The 20,013-nt window shown below is 40.0% G+C and overlaps 1 protein-coding gene across 2 annotated transcripts; it reads left to right on the top strand.

The window, feature by feature from the left end:
- Positions 1-351: 351 nt before the first annotated feature.
- On the top strand, positions 352-18,636 carry cnot4b (CCR4-NOT transcription complex, subunit 4b). Of its 2 annotated transcripts, none has more exons than XM_079455285.1 (13): positions 352-554; positions 4,245-4,474; positions 5,278-5,475; positions 7,645-7,731; positions 7,965-8,066; positions 8,149-8,274; positions 8,356-8,480; positions 8,609-8,806; positions 8,984-9,041; positions 9,350-9,605; positions 9,789-10,325; positions 14,876-15,103; positions 16,498-18,636. In XM_079455285.1, the coding sequence occupies exons 2-13, from the start codon at positions 4,301-4,303 to the stop codon at positions 16,803-16,805; spliced, it is 2,397 nt and encodes a 798-aa protein (XP_079311411.1). In that variant the 5' UTR covers positions 352-554; positions 4,245-4,300; the 3' UTR covers positions 16,806-18,636. The 2 variants fall into 2 exon arrangements, with proteins under 2 accessions (XP_079311411.1, XP_079311412.1); XM_079455286.1 differs by having other exon boundaries at positions 369-554; positions 14,876-15,097.
- Positions 18,637-20,013: the final 1,377 nt, after the last annotated feature.

Here is a 20,013-nt window from a genome sequence, read left to right as displayed (position 1 = left end):
AATTCAGTTTATCACTTTTAATCATTTGAGCAATAGGCTAACAATTTCCCAAGCACCAAAATATTGGTTAATTAATTAATGATAAATATAAACATCACAGGAGAACGAGAGAAGCATAGACCGCCATGTATTTCAGGTCAAGGTCGTGTATAAAATAACACTTCATCTATATAATTTGTAACATGCCTTTGCAATTAAAGTCCAAAGTCAACTCACATATATATTTAAAATAGATGGGCTTGTTCCTCTCAAATCCAACGCAGCCTTACTTTCAAACTGAGGCCAAAAATACATTACCCATACACACCCAATTCCATCGTCATCTGCGCATGCGTCGAAGAGTCACTACTTGACGCGCCCCCTTCCTATTTCAATGTAAGATGGTGGTTAGGAGGCACCACCGCTCTACAGAGAGGCAATACGAGAAAGGGATTGGTGTTTTCGCATCTAAACACAAAGAAGCCGGGAAGTAATTCACGGCACCAGTCTTGCTAGGCCCGAGCTGTTCAAATAGCTTTAATCTGGGTGTGAATTTGTCTTTACACATAGACAGGGTGAGTAGGCCTGTCTTCTCCAACGCCTCCACATTAAACTGCTGTTACTCATTACTTTAGCTTTCTTGAAAACAGATTTCATCCGTCTTGCACCATAAAACTGGCTTTTCATATGAATGTGTCTGTGCTTGTGCATTATCTCACTTTTCGCAGTCTTGTCAGCGTAGCGTTAGCCGTCCGGCTGGCTAGCCCACTAGCGGCTAGTCGCGTTTGACCGGCTTTTGATAAAATGCAGGAATGTGAATCCGTTGTTTGTCAAACGTTGACTCATTTAGGTTATTCGGACGTTGGGACGGGATATAACAAACGTATAATGATGTTAGTGTTTATTTTGGCATGTTTGATAACTTCCATAAGTGTTAGCTTGACAGGTTCACTTATGGGCAGTAAGGAAACATTTCTGTACACGACGGTGTGTATTGATATAACTGGGTATTTCCATGCCGCACGGGTAGAAAGTTACTATACACTTGGCCCGAGCATCGTCATATTTAAGTTACATCAAGGGGATTTTGTTGGAGCGTTAAAAGGAAACCTAAATTGTATATAGCTAAAGTTAATGCTGCCATTGTCCGATTTTGGTCAGGCCTGTTTAATACATTGCCAATATTATTTAGTTCAGCAGAACACTGACATTTGGTTCTTGGTGCTTGTTTTACAAAGACCAAAAATGTTTTCGTGTTTGGTTGCAACATACAGTATTGTTCCTGGCATCTGCTGTCACAGCGTTGAGTGTGCAGTATTAATACTGTTTCGTCAGCACTGGGACTTTTGAGCTTACTATCCCCTTTTTATGCTGTCAGATGTGTGGATTGTGTTTGTTTTGTTTCCGTGCCATAAGACTGTTTTATTAGGCTTGGCATTTATACAAAAGAAGGATTAAAGTGTTGTTATTGTAACATGGTATCATATAACTTGTGAAGACACAGTCTTCCTGAACTGGTTTTTGGGGCATCCGAGGGCTGTCTGAAGGGAGAGTGGAACAGGATCTGTAGGCCTGGGTCCATTGTTTGTGCCAGACATAGTATTGTGAGATAATATCCTGGCATGGCTCACTGCTGGTATATGATCCTGTTGGGACATCTGCTTTGGTGTTAAGTTGCTTAAACTTTTGTCCGTCAAGTTGGCTGTGAACATTGAATGCCTCTGTTTGTTGTATTTGAATTGGGTGGTCTGCAACTCCGTGGAACAGGCTTTTTGAATTGTAACATTGAGGAACATCTGTGAAAATAACATTGTTACACTGTGACAGCATTTCGATCATGATCATGATTTGAAGAGCATTTGTTGCTTTGAATTGCGTGATTGAAGCAATTTTATCGTAACGTGGCGCTAGATTTCGTCGGAGCGCTTAAATCCGTTAAGAATTATCTGTAAAAATGTGTTTTGTTCCATGGATCAGTGTCATGTCGCCATACTTTGGTTTAATGTTTTTATTCTGTCTTCCCAAAATATTCTTTTGGTATGGCATTCCTGGCCAGACATGTCTTTCATTCCTCGCCAAAGCCTGTTCCATCTGCTCATGAAGTGCAGCCCACAAATGGACACGCAAGACTCACTCTGATGATTTCAATTTCAGAATGACGCCATCTGAGACAAATGTCAACAATATCATTCATTAAATATGCCAGCACACTGCACGCAAAGACTGTGCCTGTTTTCGTAGGAAAGTTTAGTAATATTTGGTTGAATATTTCTATTCAGTGGTAAAGCAGATACTACTTCTAAATGCCAGTCCATCTTATAGCATTACTTTGTGTTATTGTCATTTAATTTAATATGGTTGAACTTCATGTGAGGTGTTTAAATCCGGGATACCACCAGAATTGACAGTTTAATCTGTATCCATTATTTAAGACAATTAAACTTCAAAGGCTTTCATTCGGGAGATATTTTTATTCAAAATTGCCATTTGTTTTGTCTGTTTGTTTTATTCTCATCCTCACATTTTGTTGTGAGTCAACAAAAGCGTTGTTTACTAACACTTTGTTTTCATGTTTGTAAATATGAGTACTAGTAAAATGAGTAGTAAAATATCCAAAACCACTAGGCCAGTGTTATATATTTTTTTCAAATGAGTATTTACAATATCCCAAAACTACTTGTAAATCGTGAGAAAATTGCCATTCTGAAAATTGGAAAAATGGACCACAATTATACGCAACATTTATAAAACTTTATTACTTTAAACACACAGGATAGAGGGCCATTCAGGCTGTCCTTGTAAAGTTTAGCTCCCACGATTCTGCACACTGGGTTAATGTATACACGAAAAACCTCTTCCACCGCCAAAACCCAGTCTAGTAACATTGTCCGTAGGCTTTCGTCAGCATTTATCCCACACTTTCCCAGCTTCTTGTTTAAAGGTTTGAGACCCAGGTGCTTGTCTCTGATCGGAAAACCACCACTAGTTAGAAGAAATGACGTCAAATTACCTTAATCTTTAACAATAGACAGAAACATCTTTATCCGTTTTTTGTATCTTCTCCCTCAGCGTATAGATCTTAAGTTTAAAGTTCATATTATTATGCATCGCTCTTACAACATGTGCAAATAATGTGCAAAGCCAGAGGAACGAAATCCAGGCTTTATGGGATTAGAATCATTGTGCTGCAGTCAAATCTTTCTTTCAATAGTGATGGTTAAATGTTTGTTATGCATCATCCCCAGCAGAGGCCAACGGAAGTCCAGACCTGATACCTGCATTTTCCATGAAGGCATTCCCTCCTCTCTGTGACAGTGGGGGTCCCGTTTTCCAACCCTTCTTATTGGAGTCTGCAAAAAACCCTCCCACACTCTTTTCTAATTTCATACTGGCATGCTAAGGAGTGCATTTTTCCCCCTCTAGCTGGAGTGAGACCATCCCGACCCACTGACCTGGGGACTACCCTACATGTATAGCCGACCGCCCCAGCTCTCAATCACCATTTTCCTTTTAAAGAGAGATTAGGGGGGCTGACTCCTCCTGCTGTGCTCTCCTTGCCCTGGATGAGATATTTTTAGCCAGCTCGCTCTTTTCCTCTCTCCTTGTGTCCACTTGATCACCCGCTGTCCCTTCACACTCCTGGTGCTCTCCTTACTAAGTGACCGCTTTTCTTATATGCTCAAAATCCTCTGGCTGTTGGATAAGCATTTCTGTCATATGAATAATATGGAGTAGATACATTCCTTGGGGGAACTGTATTTGTTTCTATTCGGGAACCATTTTTTTATGCATAAACTTCAGAGGGAAGAGATGACAGGAAACGGAACAGACCTAGACAAACCATTATGTTTGTGCTTGTCCATGTTAGTTGTTTATTTATAGGAGTTTATACAGGATTGTAACAGACACCCCTTTTTATAATTTTCAGAAATTTGGAAGCTAAGAGTTCAAGTCACATATCCTGGGATGAAAACCAAAGAAATATCAGATTGCTTGCCAACATGTTTTCTGTATTAAAACAAACCCAATTTTTGTTCATTGCTAAATCTGCACTATACTGTACACTCACATACAAGAGGTTAGCTGGATTATTTCTAGTAAATAGAATCTGTGTTCAAGAACTGGTCAAAGTGTGTGTGTGTGTGGGTGGGGATGTTCTAGTTTGACACCAATAATACCTTGATCTTGATGTGACCTCTGATTTAAACTACCTGACACGTCTTCAAAAGGAATGTAATGTGTTTTGTACTCTCTTCCTCATCCAGCTCTCTCTGTGAACTGCGAGAATAACCCCCTTCTTCTCTAAGCGTCGTGCCATAGGATGTCCAACAGCCCTGAGGTCAAGGAGGACTCCATGGAGTGCCCACTGTGCATGGAATCATTGGAGATTGACGATGTCAACTTCTTCCCCTGCACCTGCGGCTATCAGATCTGCCGCTTCTGTTGGCATCGCATACGCACAGATGAGAACGGCCTATGTCCGGCCTGCAGAAAGGTAACTACGCATCACAGTAACAAATCCCATAAACTTTGTTTGTTTATGGTAAGATTTCTAACTCGGCACAGAGGAAAGAAAGTTACTTTATTGTTTGGTGCAGAGATGCTTTAATTTGGGACATAATTTGAAATGTTCGGTTCTTGCTCATTATCCCTGGAAAGCAGAAAAAGATCCAGTTTGCTGTGTTGCTTCAAACTGAAATTGTATGATATTGCCAAGTTGACAGCATTGGGACACTTTGATGCCGCTGGGTTTAATTTGTACAGTCTAAACTGAAGCAACTTGTGAAGCAGTGCTTTATTTCTCTAGGAATGACTCCGTTGCGGGGTATGAGGGAGAAGCGAGTTTCTAAATGGTTCGCATTTAGCATCGCAGGGAGCTTTGATGGAATAATTCACACTCCTTCTGTTGCCTCGAGATCCATTGGATTTCATTGCTGCTGTACAGATGTTTAGACTAAACGTGTTGCGAGGGCAGTGACTCCCTGGTGCTTGTATTCTTATTATAAACCCTCCCAGCTAATCGCTAAAACATGTTCCTCTTGTGTAAAGTTTAATATAACCCCATAGCCTTCATTTGTAAACTGTTATCATGTCGTTGTTGTTTTTGTGTAATACGCTTGTTCACCGCAGCTTAAATGATGTGATTTTTAAGTTAGGAGCTCTTTGTTTACGTCATATTAGTGGGTTTTCTCAGACATAATTCTCAGTGTGTTTATATACGAGTATGTCAAAAACCTGTAAATGTAAGTTTATTTCAACCTTTATGGTCTACAAATGATACGTTTCTGTCTGGTGCAGCCCTATCCAGAAGACCCTGCAGTATACAAACCTCTCTCTCAAGAGGAGCTTCAGAGGATTAAGAACGAGAAAAAGCAGAAGCAGAACGAGCGGAAGCAGAAGATAACAGAGAACCGCAAACACCTATCCAGCGTGCGCGTTGTCCAGAGGAACCTGGTCTTTGTGGTGGGCCTGTCACAGAGACTCGCTGACCCCGAGGTGATTCATTATGCTCGCATGCAGACGTCAGCTGTTTCCACATCTCTTTAAGCAGCATTGTGTAAATTATGTTTTTTAGTCTTTGAAGATAGTTATACACCACTGATACGTGGATAATGTAGATTCTAGGCTCCTGTAGTTTAAGCTTCCCAGTTTTGGTCAATTGTAACAAAGCTTCATTTTGATAGTCCTTATCAGTGAGTTCTTTATACTCAACCAATGCCCCAGAAACATGTTTCTTAAATGTTTTGTTGCAATGTGTTTTGGATGAAGTTGTTTTCAGAAGCGTTCCCAGAAAGGTCTTAACCTTCATATTTCAAACAGTTACCAAACAGATAAGGAGCTTTTGTCCTTGTTGCTTAGACAAAGTGTTTCTACACTGTTTAAAAAGACTTGTTTACATTCTTCTTTGTAAGAAGACCCACCTGACATAGAGGCCATGGGTCTTACTCTAATAGATTGCTTGCTGTGAACAACTGTTAGAAGTCAAGTTATATAAGTTATAGACGGTTTCGTCTTAACATTATAAACAAACATTACTCTGCATGCACACTTTTGGGCCCCAGCCGAACTTCTGGTACACATTTACAAACAATATAGTGGCTTAAGATTATTTCTGATAACAATCAAAAGAAACCGAGAAGAACCTTTGCTTGGCTGAAGTTGTCTCTCCAATATTTTGAATATAGACTCGACCGTGGCTTTTCCTCTGCCAGTAAGCATCTTCCCTGAAAACCTTAGTAAAACCTCGTAGCATTAGGTTACGAGAAATTGCCTCATTGATATTTGATTTGGTGCAGATTTATTTTTGTGCCTTTCGTTGTCTAACAACCTTTTAAAATGCAAGAAAATGTTTAGTTGGGAAAAGGTATGAAGCTTCCTGCTCAAAAACATCGCTCTCTTCTTTCTTTCTGTCTGACGTCCTCTTTTTCTCTCTGGTTGCCATCACGACTGACGTCATGTACCCTGAATAGCTCTCAGCGGAGAACAACTTATTCAGTGTGAAAAACACAGAGAATAAAAACATTACTGTTCTTCCGAAGACAGTTTGAATGAGATCAGGAGCACAATGCAACATATAAAAGGCGTTTTGACAAACTGCACGGCTTAGAAAGTCCATATCAGCAAGAGATGTTTTTAGGGGTGTAATTCAGTTTTCTGTTTCTGACCCTCACAGACCGAAATACTCCATCATGTTCACAGACCCCTCGTTGTAATGCTAGGTTTTTAGATTTTTGTCTCTGAATGTTATTTTTGTAGTTATTTTGACTTTCTAATATATAATCTGTCCATCTCTTTTTGCTGTGTTGGAACTTTCGTTTATTTCTTGCGGTTTTCATTCCTGAGAGAAAAAGGGAGAGAGCTGCATCGCTCAAACAAAGACCACAAAGAAATGTCCGGGCCGCTTTCACAGTTCAAGAGTGACCAGAATCTCAAAAGCATTGTGTCAAGCTAAAGCTCTCAACCAGTGACACACACCTGCTTGTGTGCCACACTTCATTTTATGCGTTTTCAGTGTTGATCTGGCTAAACATTGTAAACATCCTGCTGATGCTGTTTAGGTCAATAGTTCCCAATAAAATCAGTTATTTGCACAATCCGGTTCTTTTATCACTACTTTTCTAAACAGTTTCGTTCAAACTGTGTTAAACTCTTAGTCTCATAAGTGCCTTGTTTATAATTGACCAACTGCGAATTACAGAAGTGATCATTCGCTGCTGCTCAAATCCTCCTGGAAAGGTCCTCCTTATGAGTTTGGTAGTCATAATTACAAAGTGATCTTGTAAAAGTTATTTTGGGAAGTCATATGAATGGATGCGTCGGGCAATTTCATATTCATTTCCGCTAATACTCTGATAAAACCATTAGCTTTGCTTGTTTAGCGCTAGTGCTCCAAAATAAAAAGTAAAAGATGCTTATGTGTGTAATTGGTGCATTTTGGGTATTTTATCATAAAAACCGTTCTGGTAATATGATCTTCTAAATGATTTGACATGGCTGCTTCATAATAAAGTCTGATTGTGTTACATCCCTTTAAAGCGTCATAGTCAGCTATACATTTCCCTGGATGACTCTTATATTTTTAGATGAATTACATTTGTATTTATGATCAGTAATAAGGTCTGCCGGTCCAATTAACACCAAGTAATAACTGGCTTCCGATTGCAGGTCTTAAAACGGCCGGAATACTTTGGGAAGTTTGGGAAGATCCACAAGGTGGTCATCAATAACAGCACTTCTTACGCTGGGTCACAGGTAAACATCCTGGTTTTCACAGTCAGCATCACATTTGGCCACATGATACAAATCTAAAATGATCCGACATGCTTGAAGAACAGATGTGACCTGTTAAATTCAACAGGAAATGTTTCTTTGTTTTTGTGAAAGACTTTTTTGCGTTACCTTTTTGGTTGTCTGAGAGCTTCTTTAAATGATTTTTCTTATGTATGACATTTCACTGCTGTACTCATCCATCATTTTGTCCCCAGGGTCCTAGTGCAAGTGCCTACGTCACTTACATCAGGTCAGAAGATGCCCTTAGAGCTATACAATGTGTTAACAATGTTGTGGTAGACGGCAGGACACTTAAGGTAAACTTTACATGACCAAAGAATACCTTTTAAAGATGTTGTTAATCTATTTTGTATAAATATGTCTTACTTTGTCTTGTAGGCTTCTTTAGGAACAACGAAATACTGCAGTTATTTTCTAAAAAGCATGCAGTGCCCCAAACCAGACTGCATGTACCTTCATGAACTGGGAGACGAAGCGGGCAGTTTCACAAAAGAGGAAATGCAGGTATTGCTGGCAGCCTTCTGTTTTTGGAACCGCTTCAAACTTGAGACTTGAGTCTGAACTGTTTACATTTGACACCCGCAGGCAGGGAAACACCAGGAATACGAGCAGAAACTCTTACAAGAACTCTGCAAGGCAAACCCCAACTTTCTGCAGAACTCCACAGGGTCAGGAGAGAAGTCCAAGAGCAAATCAGGCACATCACAGAGGTTTGTAGTGAGAAATTACACTCGTCACATAAGCTGAAGAGCAATATATTTTTCTATACTAAACTGTATGATTTGTAGTATTTTTCAGTGTATTTTTCTGTCTGTCCTTCCAACATCTACATCAAAAGTTCCAACAGTAACAACAAAGAAGCGTGGCCCTCATTACAAACCACAGGAAAGACACCCAATGGGCTTCCAGATCACCATAAGACTCCATCTCTAGACGGGGGTTCAGACTCTGAAATTCCAGATGGGCCAGACACAGAGCTGGGCCTCGCCTCCATCACCGGCCTGCCCTCCTTCACATCCAACTGTGAGCCTGTCAGGTAGCTGTTAACCCATTTTTGCAAAGATTTAAAACACCAAGGTGACAGTATTCCTGAAGACATTACCATAAATTCTTTCTCATCTTTTTCTGAGAAAATGTTGAGAGCAGTTCTCTGCTCCGCAGTAAAATTGTTATCTACAGTTGACTTGTCTTGATGCTTGTTTTTTGTCCTCAGCCCGAGTAATAAATCTTCAGACTGCATCGGTTTGAGGAACGGAGACATAATGCAAGAAGTAAGGTCACACTAATGGATTTTTCTTTGTATAATTCTGAATTTTGTGTCAGTTTTTGGCCTTCTACAACATCTCACTTTCTTTGCTCATGCGATAGTTTTTTTTTTGTATGCCTTACAATCTTTAACATGTGGATTTGTCAGGTGTCGATCATTTTGATTATGGATTTGATAATTTTTTGGTAAAGGTGTCTGAGATAAATATTCTTCGTGGAAGTTATGTTTTGCACAGTTTACAATTTCTTTTACTGCTCAAGTATGTTGATTTCTCTAATTGATTGATGATTCTTTCTCTGCTAAACCCTTCAGATTTCCGGCAACGGCTCTCCATCGCCCCCTCCTGGCCTCAGTAAGCCTTCTCTAGTGGTGCCTATCTGTGTAGCAGGGACGACAGTGCGGTCTCCCTTCGATGGAACAGCAGGCGAGTCGCAGTCGCTCTTTTCAGACAACAGTAACTTTCGGCATCCTAATCCAATCCCCAGCGGCCTGCCCGGCTTTCCCAGTTCCCTTCACAACAACCCAGACTGGCCCACTGCCCCAGAACCACAGAGCCTCTTCACCTCAGGTACTCGTCCCAGTTTACACTTAATATCTGATGTTCTCTTAGGTCATTCAATGATGTGTTTTAAATTTTCAGATTTGTAGAAATGAATATGTCGCTGTAGTTTACTTTAGTGGATTTAACCATTTTATTTCCTTAATAAAGACTTTTCTGCGGTTTGACAACAATTTGTCCTTATTCCGATAGAGACCATACCAGTATCATCATCCACAGACTGGCAAGCGGCGTTCGGCTTTGGCTCTTCGACCAAGCAACAGGACGATGACCTTGGTTTTGATCCCTTCGACGTCACCCGCAAAGCACTTGCTGATCTTATAGAGAATGAGCTTCACGTGCAAGACAAAACCTTCTTTCCCACAACCACCACAATGTTAGCGCCAGGCTTCCCCCACGGGCCTTTACTCGGCACTCTCCACAATGCCGCCTCAAAAAACCCACTTCAGCCCACCACGTCCTCCCACTTTCCTCCAAACTCCAGCCTGCCCTCAAGAGGCTTCTCCCAAGCTCCACACCGTACTGTCTACAACTCCTTTAGCTTTCCCGGTCAGACGCCAACCTCCCGTCACAGTTGGATGGGCTTGCCCGTACGCAATAACCTCCCGCACTTGAATCACACTGCCGCCCTCTCTTCTGCTGGGCAGCACAACAGCTTTTTGCACTTGAGTTTGGCACCACATCAGCAGCAACATCACAGTACGGGGCTCGGCGGTATCGCTATCACAGGTATGTGTACACGAGAGTGCAGATCTTAAGTGGCATAAAGCTGTGAAAAATGATCTTTAGTCTCTGCAGTTGTCATGACAGTCATCAAGGTGATGGGGTGTTATTGTATCCCATGACGGTGGATTTGAAATTGGCACTTATATTTTAAATTTTCTTACACTTACCATCTGTACGAGACCTTCAGCCAGATGTGATTCAGAGCTCTATTCAGATTCAGCATCTGTCTTATTGTTGGCATATTTACAATATGCAATTTACGAGACACCATATTAAAAATACAGGATTACTTTGCATCATGGGTCACTGTAAATTTGAGCACTGGGTGGCAGTGTGGTGCTGTTTTGGTCACGTTCAGAAATGGCACGTGTAGGCTATGCAATCAGATGTGTCTCTGGACCATGATTCTGGTGATTGCCAGGGGCTCTTTCTTCGATAAAAACCTCATGATTTCAGGTGTAACAGCTCAGTGTCAAATTTGGAGCGTGTACGTATTGTAGCGCATATAATCATCATTCCCTGAAGACGTCTTCACAACAGTGCTGCAGACTGGCCTCATACATCCACCCACTTACATCCTTTTGGGTAATTTTCTTATGGTGTTTGGGGCGGATGTTTAAGTGTAGATGTCCACACCGGGCGATAAGTGCTTTTATTGAAAGTAGCCCGTCTAGTCGGTATAATTTGATTTGAATTGAAAAGACACTGACTAAGCTTAAAGAGAGTGGAGGTTTGTTTACTCTGCTTTGGATTTTGGAATATCCCATAGCTCCCACCAAAAAACATCAAATGCCAGTTCTGTCAGCCTGAGGAGAGAGTACTCAGGCCTGGGTAGGAGGCTACAGTTTGACATTTTATTAAATCCCTTACCTGAACCTGTCAGTAAAGAGCAAAGCTGTGCAATCCGGATCTCAAATATAGAACATTGTTTCTTGTTTGAGACCGCAATAAAAGACAAGAAAATCTCAGTGCTGAAGACGCATGCAAGGTTTTTTTCTGTAGACGCCCCTCAAAAAAACACGTTGTTCTCAATTGTTACTTTTTCTGTGGTGTACCCCATTGTTGATTGTCGCAAATTTATTTAGTTTAAATATGATTGCTATATATTGTCTGCAAATGTGTGACAGATGGCCAGACGCTGAGAATGGATAAATTACAACGAGAAAAAATGTCAGAGGTTTACGCTAATCTGCGCTAAAATTGAAATCACCCTGTCAGGATTTATTTTGCTTTAAGCAGTACGCTACATTATTTCTTACTTAATCTTTCCGAGATGTTGTTCATTTGAATGCGTTTCCTCACGTTCTAGCTTTAGGGCTTTTTATTATAAAACAATAAGCCTCTACATAATCTGCTGACACTAGTATAGCATTAGTTAAAGTGATAGTTCACCTAAATATGAAAATTCTGTCATCATTTACTCACCCTCAGATTATTATAAACCTGTATACATTTCTTTGTTCTGCTCAACAAAGGAAGATATTTGGAAGAATGTCCGTTACCAAGCAGATCTCATACCCCATTTAAATACTCTGGGAGTCAATGGGATCTGCTCAGTTACTGACATTCTTCAGAACAAAGAAATGTATAGAGATTTGAAATTTGGGGAGAGCTATCCCTTTAACATGCTGTTTGTTTTTTCTTCTGACCATCAGTCCTAAATGTTTTGATTAGATTAGATTTGATCAACGCAAAAAGATGGTGACATAAACTGGTAGAAAAACTCTTAACTTAGAAACTATAAACAACTATTTTAATTCTACCGGTTTCATACCTGGCTATGTTGAGCTTTTTTAGCAAATTCAGTTTTTTTGTTTGTTCCGTCCATGTTTCTAAAAGAGAAATGGTATTTCCTTTTTGAAATGTTGTCCTCTAGAGGATGCAGCTGCCCAGGACATGGGAGGAGAATGATGCATTATTTATGAAGACGAGTCAAAATCCCAAAATAGGCTGGAAGGCCAACACGAACAGTCTTGTTATGTGTGTTTGTATAAAAGAAAATTTCTATCCAGAAGATTGAGATTTTAATTTAAATGGTTGTATGATGTTGTGTAAACTAGATTTGATGCAACTACTTCACCAAGGTAATCTCTAGGTGGACGTTTCTTCTTTTATTGCTTACTCAAGTCAGCATGGTTATTGCCTACTTCTGAAAATGGTCACAGAACGGCTGAAAAACAGCCTGGTTGTATTGGTTTAGTACTAAAGCAACTGCAAAGCAAACATGAAGTTTCTGCCTTCTCAGACTTGCTTCCTTAGCTTTCCTGATATGATTTTGAGTTTACTTTTTCTCCCATTCACAAACACAAACATCACGACTCGTGTTTATCTGCGTATGCAAATTCAACAACTGCGATTGTGTTAAATCCTGCCACACTTGGCTAGATGAGCGCTTTCCATTCCTAACGAAAGGCTGCGTAGGGGGTTTACAAAGAACATCTCCTTCACCTTATTTAACACTTTATTTATCTTATCTACTTCTCCAGAGGTGTTTCATTAAACCAAGTTCCCCTCAAGTGTTGATATTGAATGTCTGGATCCTCATATTGGCTCGTTCTTGCACTCGACTTGTTTATCAGCGCGGGGTTGTCAGTATCGAGTCGAGAACCAATTTTGCCGTGCCCAAGTGAGCATGTCACATCCTCTGTTTGAGTCCTGATAACCATTTATCCAGTACTGTTTGATTTACTCATGGCTTGTTGTCATATTTTCGCTAGTTCAGTTGCGTTTCTCATTTGTTCTGATTTTAATCTGTAGACTAATAGACCTGTGAAATAATACACGTGTAACCGACTTTGCATCATTCGTAGTTTCACCTCTGACTGTTCTGCACGGAGCACGCCGTGCTCAGAGAAACGCCCGTCATATGGCATAAGGAGGGGTGGTCCATCTGCTCCTTAAATTCCCATGTTGCAAAACAATTCAATTACAAGCATGACCTGTTTGGCAGTATCGCTGATGGTGTCTGGGCAGGGTGCACCATTATTGTCTGGAGATCTTTCGGTATGATGCTGCCACGATAGACCCCTGTTTTGCTGATGCCCGCATAGTTTGTGTAAAGGGAGTTAGAACTGGGCGACGTATATAATAATAGACCCTCTCTACTTGGTATTCTTGAATTTGTGCTTTTTATTTGCTTTAAAACGTTAAGGGGTGTTCAACGATTAATAGAATAGAATAAACGTTTGCGATTAAATGTCTTGTGTACCGTGCATATTAATAAACACTTGCATATATACAGCATTATATTTTAAGAAAAAAATAAGTACATGTTTATGTATAATTAAACGCATATATGTAAATATAAACATATACTACAAATATTTCCTAAATATATACATGTACTTGTTTATAAATTAACACTCTCACAATTTTAAATTGACCCAAGTTGAGGACACAACATAGCCTGCAGGCACGGTCATTAAGTAATGTAATGGGCTAATTAAAAGCACATTAAAATCACTGCAATATTCATTTTATGTCGACAACAAAATAGTTAAAAGTATATCGTAAATGTTTAAAATATTGCCTAGCAGTGATGTTAATTCTGTTCCATAAACCCCCATCACCAACCCTATATGTTCAGATCGTTATATTTTGGACAGGCAGTGTGACAGGTGGAAGCTGCCTGCAGGCTTTAGACTTCTCGCTCTCCATTCCCCTGCCTTTGCAATTCTTCTCTTTGGCCTCTTCCATCCTCGCCATCGTTCGACAGAAGCAAACCATAGAGAACTGCTGCCCTGATCAGAGGCTAAAAGGTTTATTTTGGCCCGAGTCCAGTTGACGGAAGCTCAGCGTTATTAAAGTGGCATGTGTCTTCTCTAGTGCGACATGCGGAAAAATAAATGAGAAACTAATTGAATAATAACAGGACGGTAAAAAGCTTTATAATGATTATTCCTCCATTAGACGGTCCGAGTAGGCTTGGAAGGCAGCGAAAGATCGCCTGTTGTTTTTGCTGAATTGGATATGAATGGGTATTACTGTAGCAGCTATTAATTTATTGTCTGATCAGCTTTGATATGACATAGCGAAAGAAAAGCAGTACCATGATGTTATTCTTCAAGCATTCTTCATTCAGAAGAGTCATGGTGTTTTTCGAAACCTGAATCCTAAAAAGCTCTAAAAATGAATTTCTTTCTGTTGAGCTGGTTGAATGGTGACTACTCATTATAACACTTAACGATTTACTTTTGTGCTTTATACATAACTAATTCCAACCAGAATTTTCTTTCGTTTAAGGATTTTGCTTTCCTACATACTGGATTTTGTGTACTGAATTGTACTTTGTCTTTTCTGTCTTGCATATTTTCACTTATTTTTAGCCACCTTTGCACTTCACATGTGGTTGACGTTAGCAGAACGTGTGATGAGTGTAACAGAACCAAAGCCTAAACCTAAAATGATCCCCAAAGTTATCACATTGTTTTAATTTTGTTTCTACTGTGGCAAAATATGGCAAATTCAATCATTGTCTTTTGTCTCCTTTCCTCCTGTTTGTCTCCCTTTTGTGCCTTTTTTTTGGTTAATCCTGGCACCTTCTTCCCAAACAGAAAACACCAGCTCAGCAGAAAGTCTGAATATGAAGGAATGGCAGGACGGGCTCAGAGCGCTTTTACCCAACATCAACATTAATTTCGGCGGCAACACCAATTCCCTGTCTTCCTCATCTTCCTCATCCTCCTCCACCTCCAGCGTGAACCACAAAGGCGGTATCACACACAGCCTCAGCTGGGACGGCACAGCCAGCTGGATGGACCCTGCCATCATCACAGGTAAGGGTGAGTAATGCATATTGTGACAATAAAATGTTATTGGACTATTGTAATATTTATTAGTGTTTGTTAGTAATAAATTATAATTACAGTTTTGTTCAGCTGCTATTTTCTACTTATGAATAATAAAATTGAGATTAATCCTGGTTAGTTTGCCTTGAAGACATCTACTGTATATGCTAGACTACTACTAAATGTATGAAAAACGAATAATACATAAACTTACAAGCTCAGTTTAGTTTGTAAACTAGTAATTTAGTTTTTTTTGACAGAAGTATGATATTATGTAATAGATCGTGCCAAGCATTACTAAAAAATATTTTAATAGTCCCTATTACCCGAAGGTAATTAAAACAATGGTCTGTCAGTGTTATCAAAGGATTGTTAGTTTGTTTTCCTCTTCTCTCATTCTTGATTACTTTGATGAAATGGAAGCTACACATTTATTTTGCATTGTAAGGGAGCTCAAATGAATAATGCATTTAGGCCTTTAAAGCATTTGTTCTGCAACCTTTTCACTAAAAATGTCAGAGATGTAGAGCCACAGAAGTCACACGTTTCAGATCAATTCCATCTCCTGCACTTCTCTAAAAACAGCCGTTTGGATTAAGATGATATTGCCCAGTAATACCGCACAAGTACCTTCAATCAATTTACAAAATGCTGTTGCAAATATTTGGAGAGAATTTTACATTTTTGTGGCATGTTAAAAATTGTATAATTATCCTTATCATTGATAAAAATGGTTGGCAAAGGCCGCATCCCTCATCTGCACGGGTTCGGAATTAATAGCTTGCAGCAGGCCAGGGTGATTTAAGCGGTGCAAAAAGCCTCCTAAAACTCCCTGTTTACTTTGGCAATAAATCCCATTATGCCATTTGATTTAAGAAAGATGTCTATAATGTTACCTACATCCTGCATAGGTAATCCATTTAGTGGCTTTATTGACAGCAAGAAATTGTTCATAAATGTGTGTTGACATGTTTTGCGCTGTGATTTTCTTTCTGGTGACTGTAAACCAGATAATGCAGAATGCATATGCTTTTTCTAATAATAATGTAAAACAGAATAACTTCAGCTGAAGGAGATTGCAATAATATTGGATTGCACTTTATTTTGCAATTTGTGCACTTACCCAACGTTCTTACCCAACAAAATACTGGATTTAGGTTAAGGTTCACCTAGTAAGTACCTAGTTAGTATCTGCAATGTGCGCATCAGCAGTATAGTGGGGTGGAACACAGGATGACAGAGCAGGCAGGCAAAAACTAAAATGGAGAAAAAAAGTGCAGATACTGGGACATCAGAGTGACAGAAGTAAGTCATTTATCAGGATTATCAAGTAAGGTTATGAATTTGAGTCTAATTAACCCGCACTTTCCTCACTTTGCCTCCATCAGGAATCCCAGGACCTAACAGTCTGGACTCTCTGCAGGATGACAATCCTCCACACTGGCTCAAATCCTTGCAGGCACTCACAGAGATGGACGTTCCTTCCAGCTCCACGGTGCCCCCCCAGCCCCCACACAGCGGCCCCTTCGGAGCCCAGTACCCCCACAGAGCCGGCTGGGCCCCTTATCCAACCACAGTCTCGGCCAACCCCGGCACTCAGTTTCACTCACCTCCACCAGGCTTCCAAAATGCCTTCAGAGCCTCGGCCCAGAGCGCTACAGATCTGCTGCAAAGTGCCGGCATGGACCGCCATTAAGAACTGTGAAATCTAACTCTCACGAAGACCCTACAAACACAACAGTTGAATCAGTACAAACCTATTAACAAAATAACCCAATTATGTATCATTTACTGGGTTCCTAAACTTTTGCAGCCATTTTATCTTTTCCATCGATTTGTGTTACTCTCTTGAGTGTTTTGCCTGGTTGCCATAGCGTTCTGTTCCAGCTTTCCATGTTCAAAATATCTCATAAACCAGCCAGCATCAAAGCATAACGTATGGTATGAGATGTAGAGGCCTAAACAATCTGCTTGGTTGTAATACATAGCTGAAATACGTATGTGCAACCTCAGTACATCAATTTTGGACCTCTACGTATCACTTGCATACCAGTGCTTAACAGTGTTGTTAATGGAAAGATAAAGATGTTTTTTTTAGAAATCCCATTGAAACAATGGAAAGAATTAAATGAAAGTGTCTTGATTAGAAATAAGCGTCTGCCTTCACAGCTACACCAAAAAGAACAGCATCTGTTCATCATCCGCACATCAGAGGAGCTACTGAGAGTTCTCAAAGCCATGCCACTCTTAAGCAATCAAGTAGATATCCAAAAAACAGGGCATACATTTTTGTGTGTGATCATAAGGGTACTTGACAACCATTTATTCTGAAGGATCAAAAGCATAATCACGTTTTAGACGATATTCGGCCTTTAAATTTGTTCTACCTTTCTCTACCTTTGTTAAAAGGGAGACGCATTTTACGGGGTTGTAAATGTAGTACATGCTCTAAATGTGGTTCATGTAGCCTTAAAGTTTAAAAAGGCAACATCTCCTGGACACAATGCGCTTTGCGTGTTAGCAGACCTTTGCCTATGACCCGTTCACCAAATTGTGTGGTTGGTCAGGGGGTTTGATTGCGATGCCGTAGTTAACCTCTGCATCAGAGAGCAGCGCACCGCGAAATTAAGAGGAAGGGCTGTTGCATTGAAGAGTTGGGAAGCACCGACCCCTTCAAGCATAGGGCTCGTGTAGCACGTAGGTTGCCGCCATGCGGCATCTTATATAGCTGTCCTTGCCTGCTGGACAAATCAATCTGTGGCCTAATCTGTGTTTACGGTCAAACTTTGCTCTCTGAAGAAACTTGGAGGAATGCAAGGTGTGACGAGGTTTGAAAGTAGATCAAGAGTTGACTCATCAGACTGAATTGGGGTGATGTTTATAAGTGTGAATGCGTAGCATAAAACTTTGCGCCGTACAACAGTGCCAGAAACTGTTAATTTCATGTGATCGGTGAGTGATTGAGATAATTCAGGGTTTAAGGGTATTTTGCCTGGGACGTAAATTTCGCTCTTTTTAGATCATTTCTATTCACAAGGATGATTGTTGTATACGAACAAAACAGATTTGCGTAAGGGAATTTGATCATACACTTTGTGTCTAGAAGTTTCTTTGCACGTCGATATTTTCCACTGGCTTGGTAAATGATTGCACTAGTGCAGTAAATTTATGAAGAAAGCTGGAACAGCGGCGCTACCGTGCAACAGAGGTATTTGGCGATACGCTGGGTCTCTCCTGGGGCCGCTAACACTTTTTGTCATTTCTGCTTGACCCCCCCCCTCCTTACCTTTACAGTTCTTTTAATGGTCTTAAATCTGAATCAGCTGTGTAAGTTCCTGCTGACCGTTCAGTATTCAACAGTATTCAAGAGGAATTAATCAATTAATTCTTAAGGAGAAACCAGTACAGTTTAACAATGGTTTTTACACAGTGCTAAAATGTAAGAAAAAGAAAATGAATTGTACCTCTCTACCGGTCTGGAGGTAAATAAAAACAAAATCTTAAATAAATGTGAAAATGATTGAGCTTGAAGTTATTTTATTGCTTTAGTCTGTCATGCTTAAACAAAAACCACGATGTTTAACAGAATGTGTTTATATAGTGATCTAGATACGATCAGGATCCCTAAAAAAAGGTAAGAGTGTGTATGTGAGGTGGGCATTACAGAAGGTTTTGTTAATTGAAGTAAGTGAAGTTACTAGGATGGGGATTATAACTAATGATTAGGGATGCTCAGATCCACCATTCAGATTCCGATACCTAAGATTCATTGTTGGCCGTTAGTACCGATCCGATACTAAGTAAACATTGCTGAATTACTTAACAAACTGTATGCAACTGGTCATGGCATCAGGGTAAAAAAATAGTGTCCTTCGTAGTGTACAAAAAACAATGTGTCCTTCGTAGTGTACTAAAAAAAGAATGTGACCTTCGTAGTGTACTCAAAAATAATGTGTCCTTCGTAGTGTACAAAAAAATGTGTCCTTTGTAGTGTACTAAAAATTAATGTGTCCTTCGTAGTGTACAAAAAATAATGTGTCCTTCGTAGTGTACTAAAAAAAGAATGTGACCTTCGTAGTGTACTAAAAAAATAATGTGTCCTTCGTAGTGTACAAAAAAATGTGTCCTTCGTAGTGTCCGTCGTAGTGTACTTAAAAATAATGTGTCCTTCGTAGTGTACTAAAAATTAATGTGTCCTTCGTAGTGTACTAAAAAAAATTCTAGTGTAAAAGACTTCTCTTTTCCAGATGCAAGACTGTATGGCAGTTGTTTTATAGTTCAATTAAAAGAAAAAATACCCTTGTCTAAATTGGGGTAAAACCTTTTCAGCCTTTTAACCCCAACATTTCAAGAGGATTTTTTAATCCATATACATGAAATAATATTGGCTGCCAGTTTCCTCAGCAGCGACGCTCACGGTTTCACGCCACCCCAGAGTGTTTGAACACATCCTCCCTATTTGCGTCACTGCTTTTACACGGTTGCTCCTTCAAACCTTGTTCCGCTGTTCCTGGTATAGATTAGGGAGAATAAGGACTAAAAAGATTTTGTGACACTTTCTTTATTCTCCTTCACTCTATTGGGTGTCAATACCAGCCTCCTGTCCACAAGCCTTCAAATGTGTTCGGCGCGGGCCAATTAACTTTATCTCAGTAAAGAGGCAGCAGCTTCCAGATAATGTCAAGAGAGCATTAGGCGTTCGCAGTGAGCTTACTGAGCGCTTTGCTTTCAAATGCTCAGCAGAGCCACTCCGTCATGCTCTTGTGCATAAATTACTGCAGTGCTGATCTAATTGGCAGTGGAAGCTGCCAGCAAATATGCAATACTGAAACTGCAGCAACTGGGTATGTTTTCTCCAGGGTGCAAGTTGTTATGACCCAAATATAATGCATGGCATATATGGT

This window comes from Barbatula barbatula (assembly GCF_947034865.1).
Source record: "Barbatula barbatula genome assembly, chromosome: 4".
Lineage (NCBI taxonomy): Eukaryota > Metazoa > Chordata > Actinopteri > Cypriniformes > Nemacheilidae > Barbatula > Barbatula barbatula.
The sequence above is the reverse complement of the archived record's forward strand: the minus strand, read 5'-3'. Positions and strand labels throughout refer to the sequence as shown.

Bases quoted from the DNA above. Each gene is read 5' to 3' on its own strand.
- cnot4b (XM_079455285.1), top strand. From the start codon at position 4,301: ATGTCCAACAGCCCTGAGGTCAAGGAGGACTCCATGGAGTGCCCACTG. The intron at 4,475-5,277 runs GTAACTACGCAT...TGTCTGGTGCAG, and splicing joins TATGTCCGGCCTGCAGAAAG to CCCTATCCAGAAGACCCTGC. The intron at 8,807-8,983 runs GTAGCTGTTAAC...TTTTGTCCTCAG, and splicing joins TCCAACTGTGAGCCTGTCAG to CCCGAGTAATAAATCTTCAG.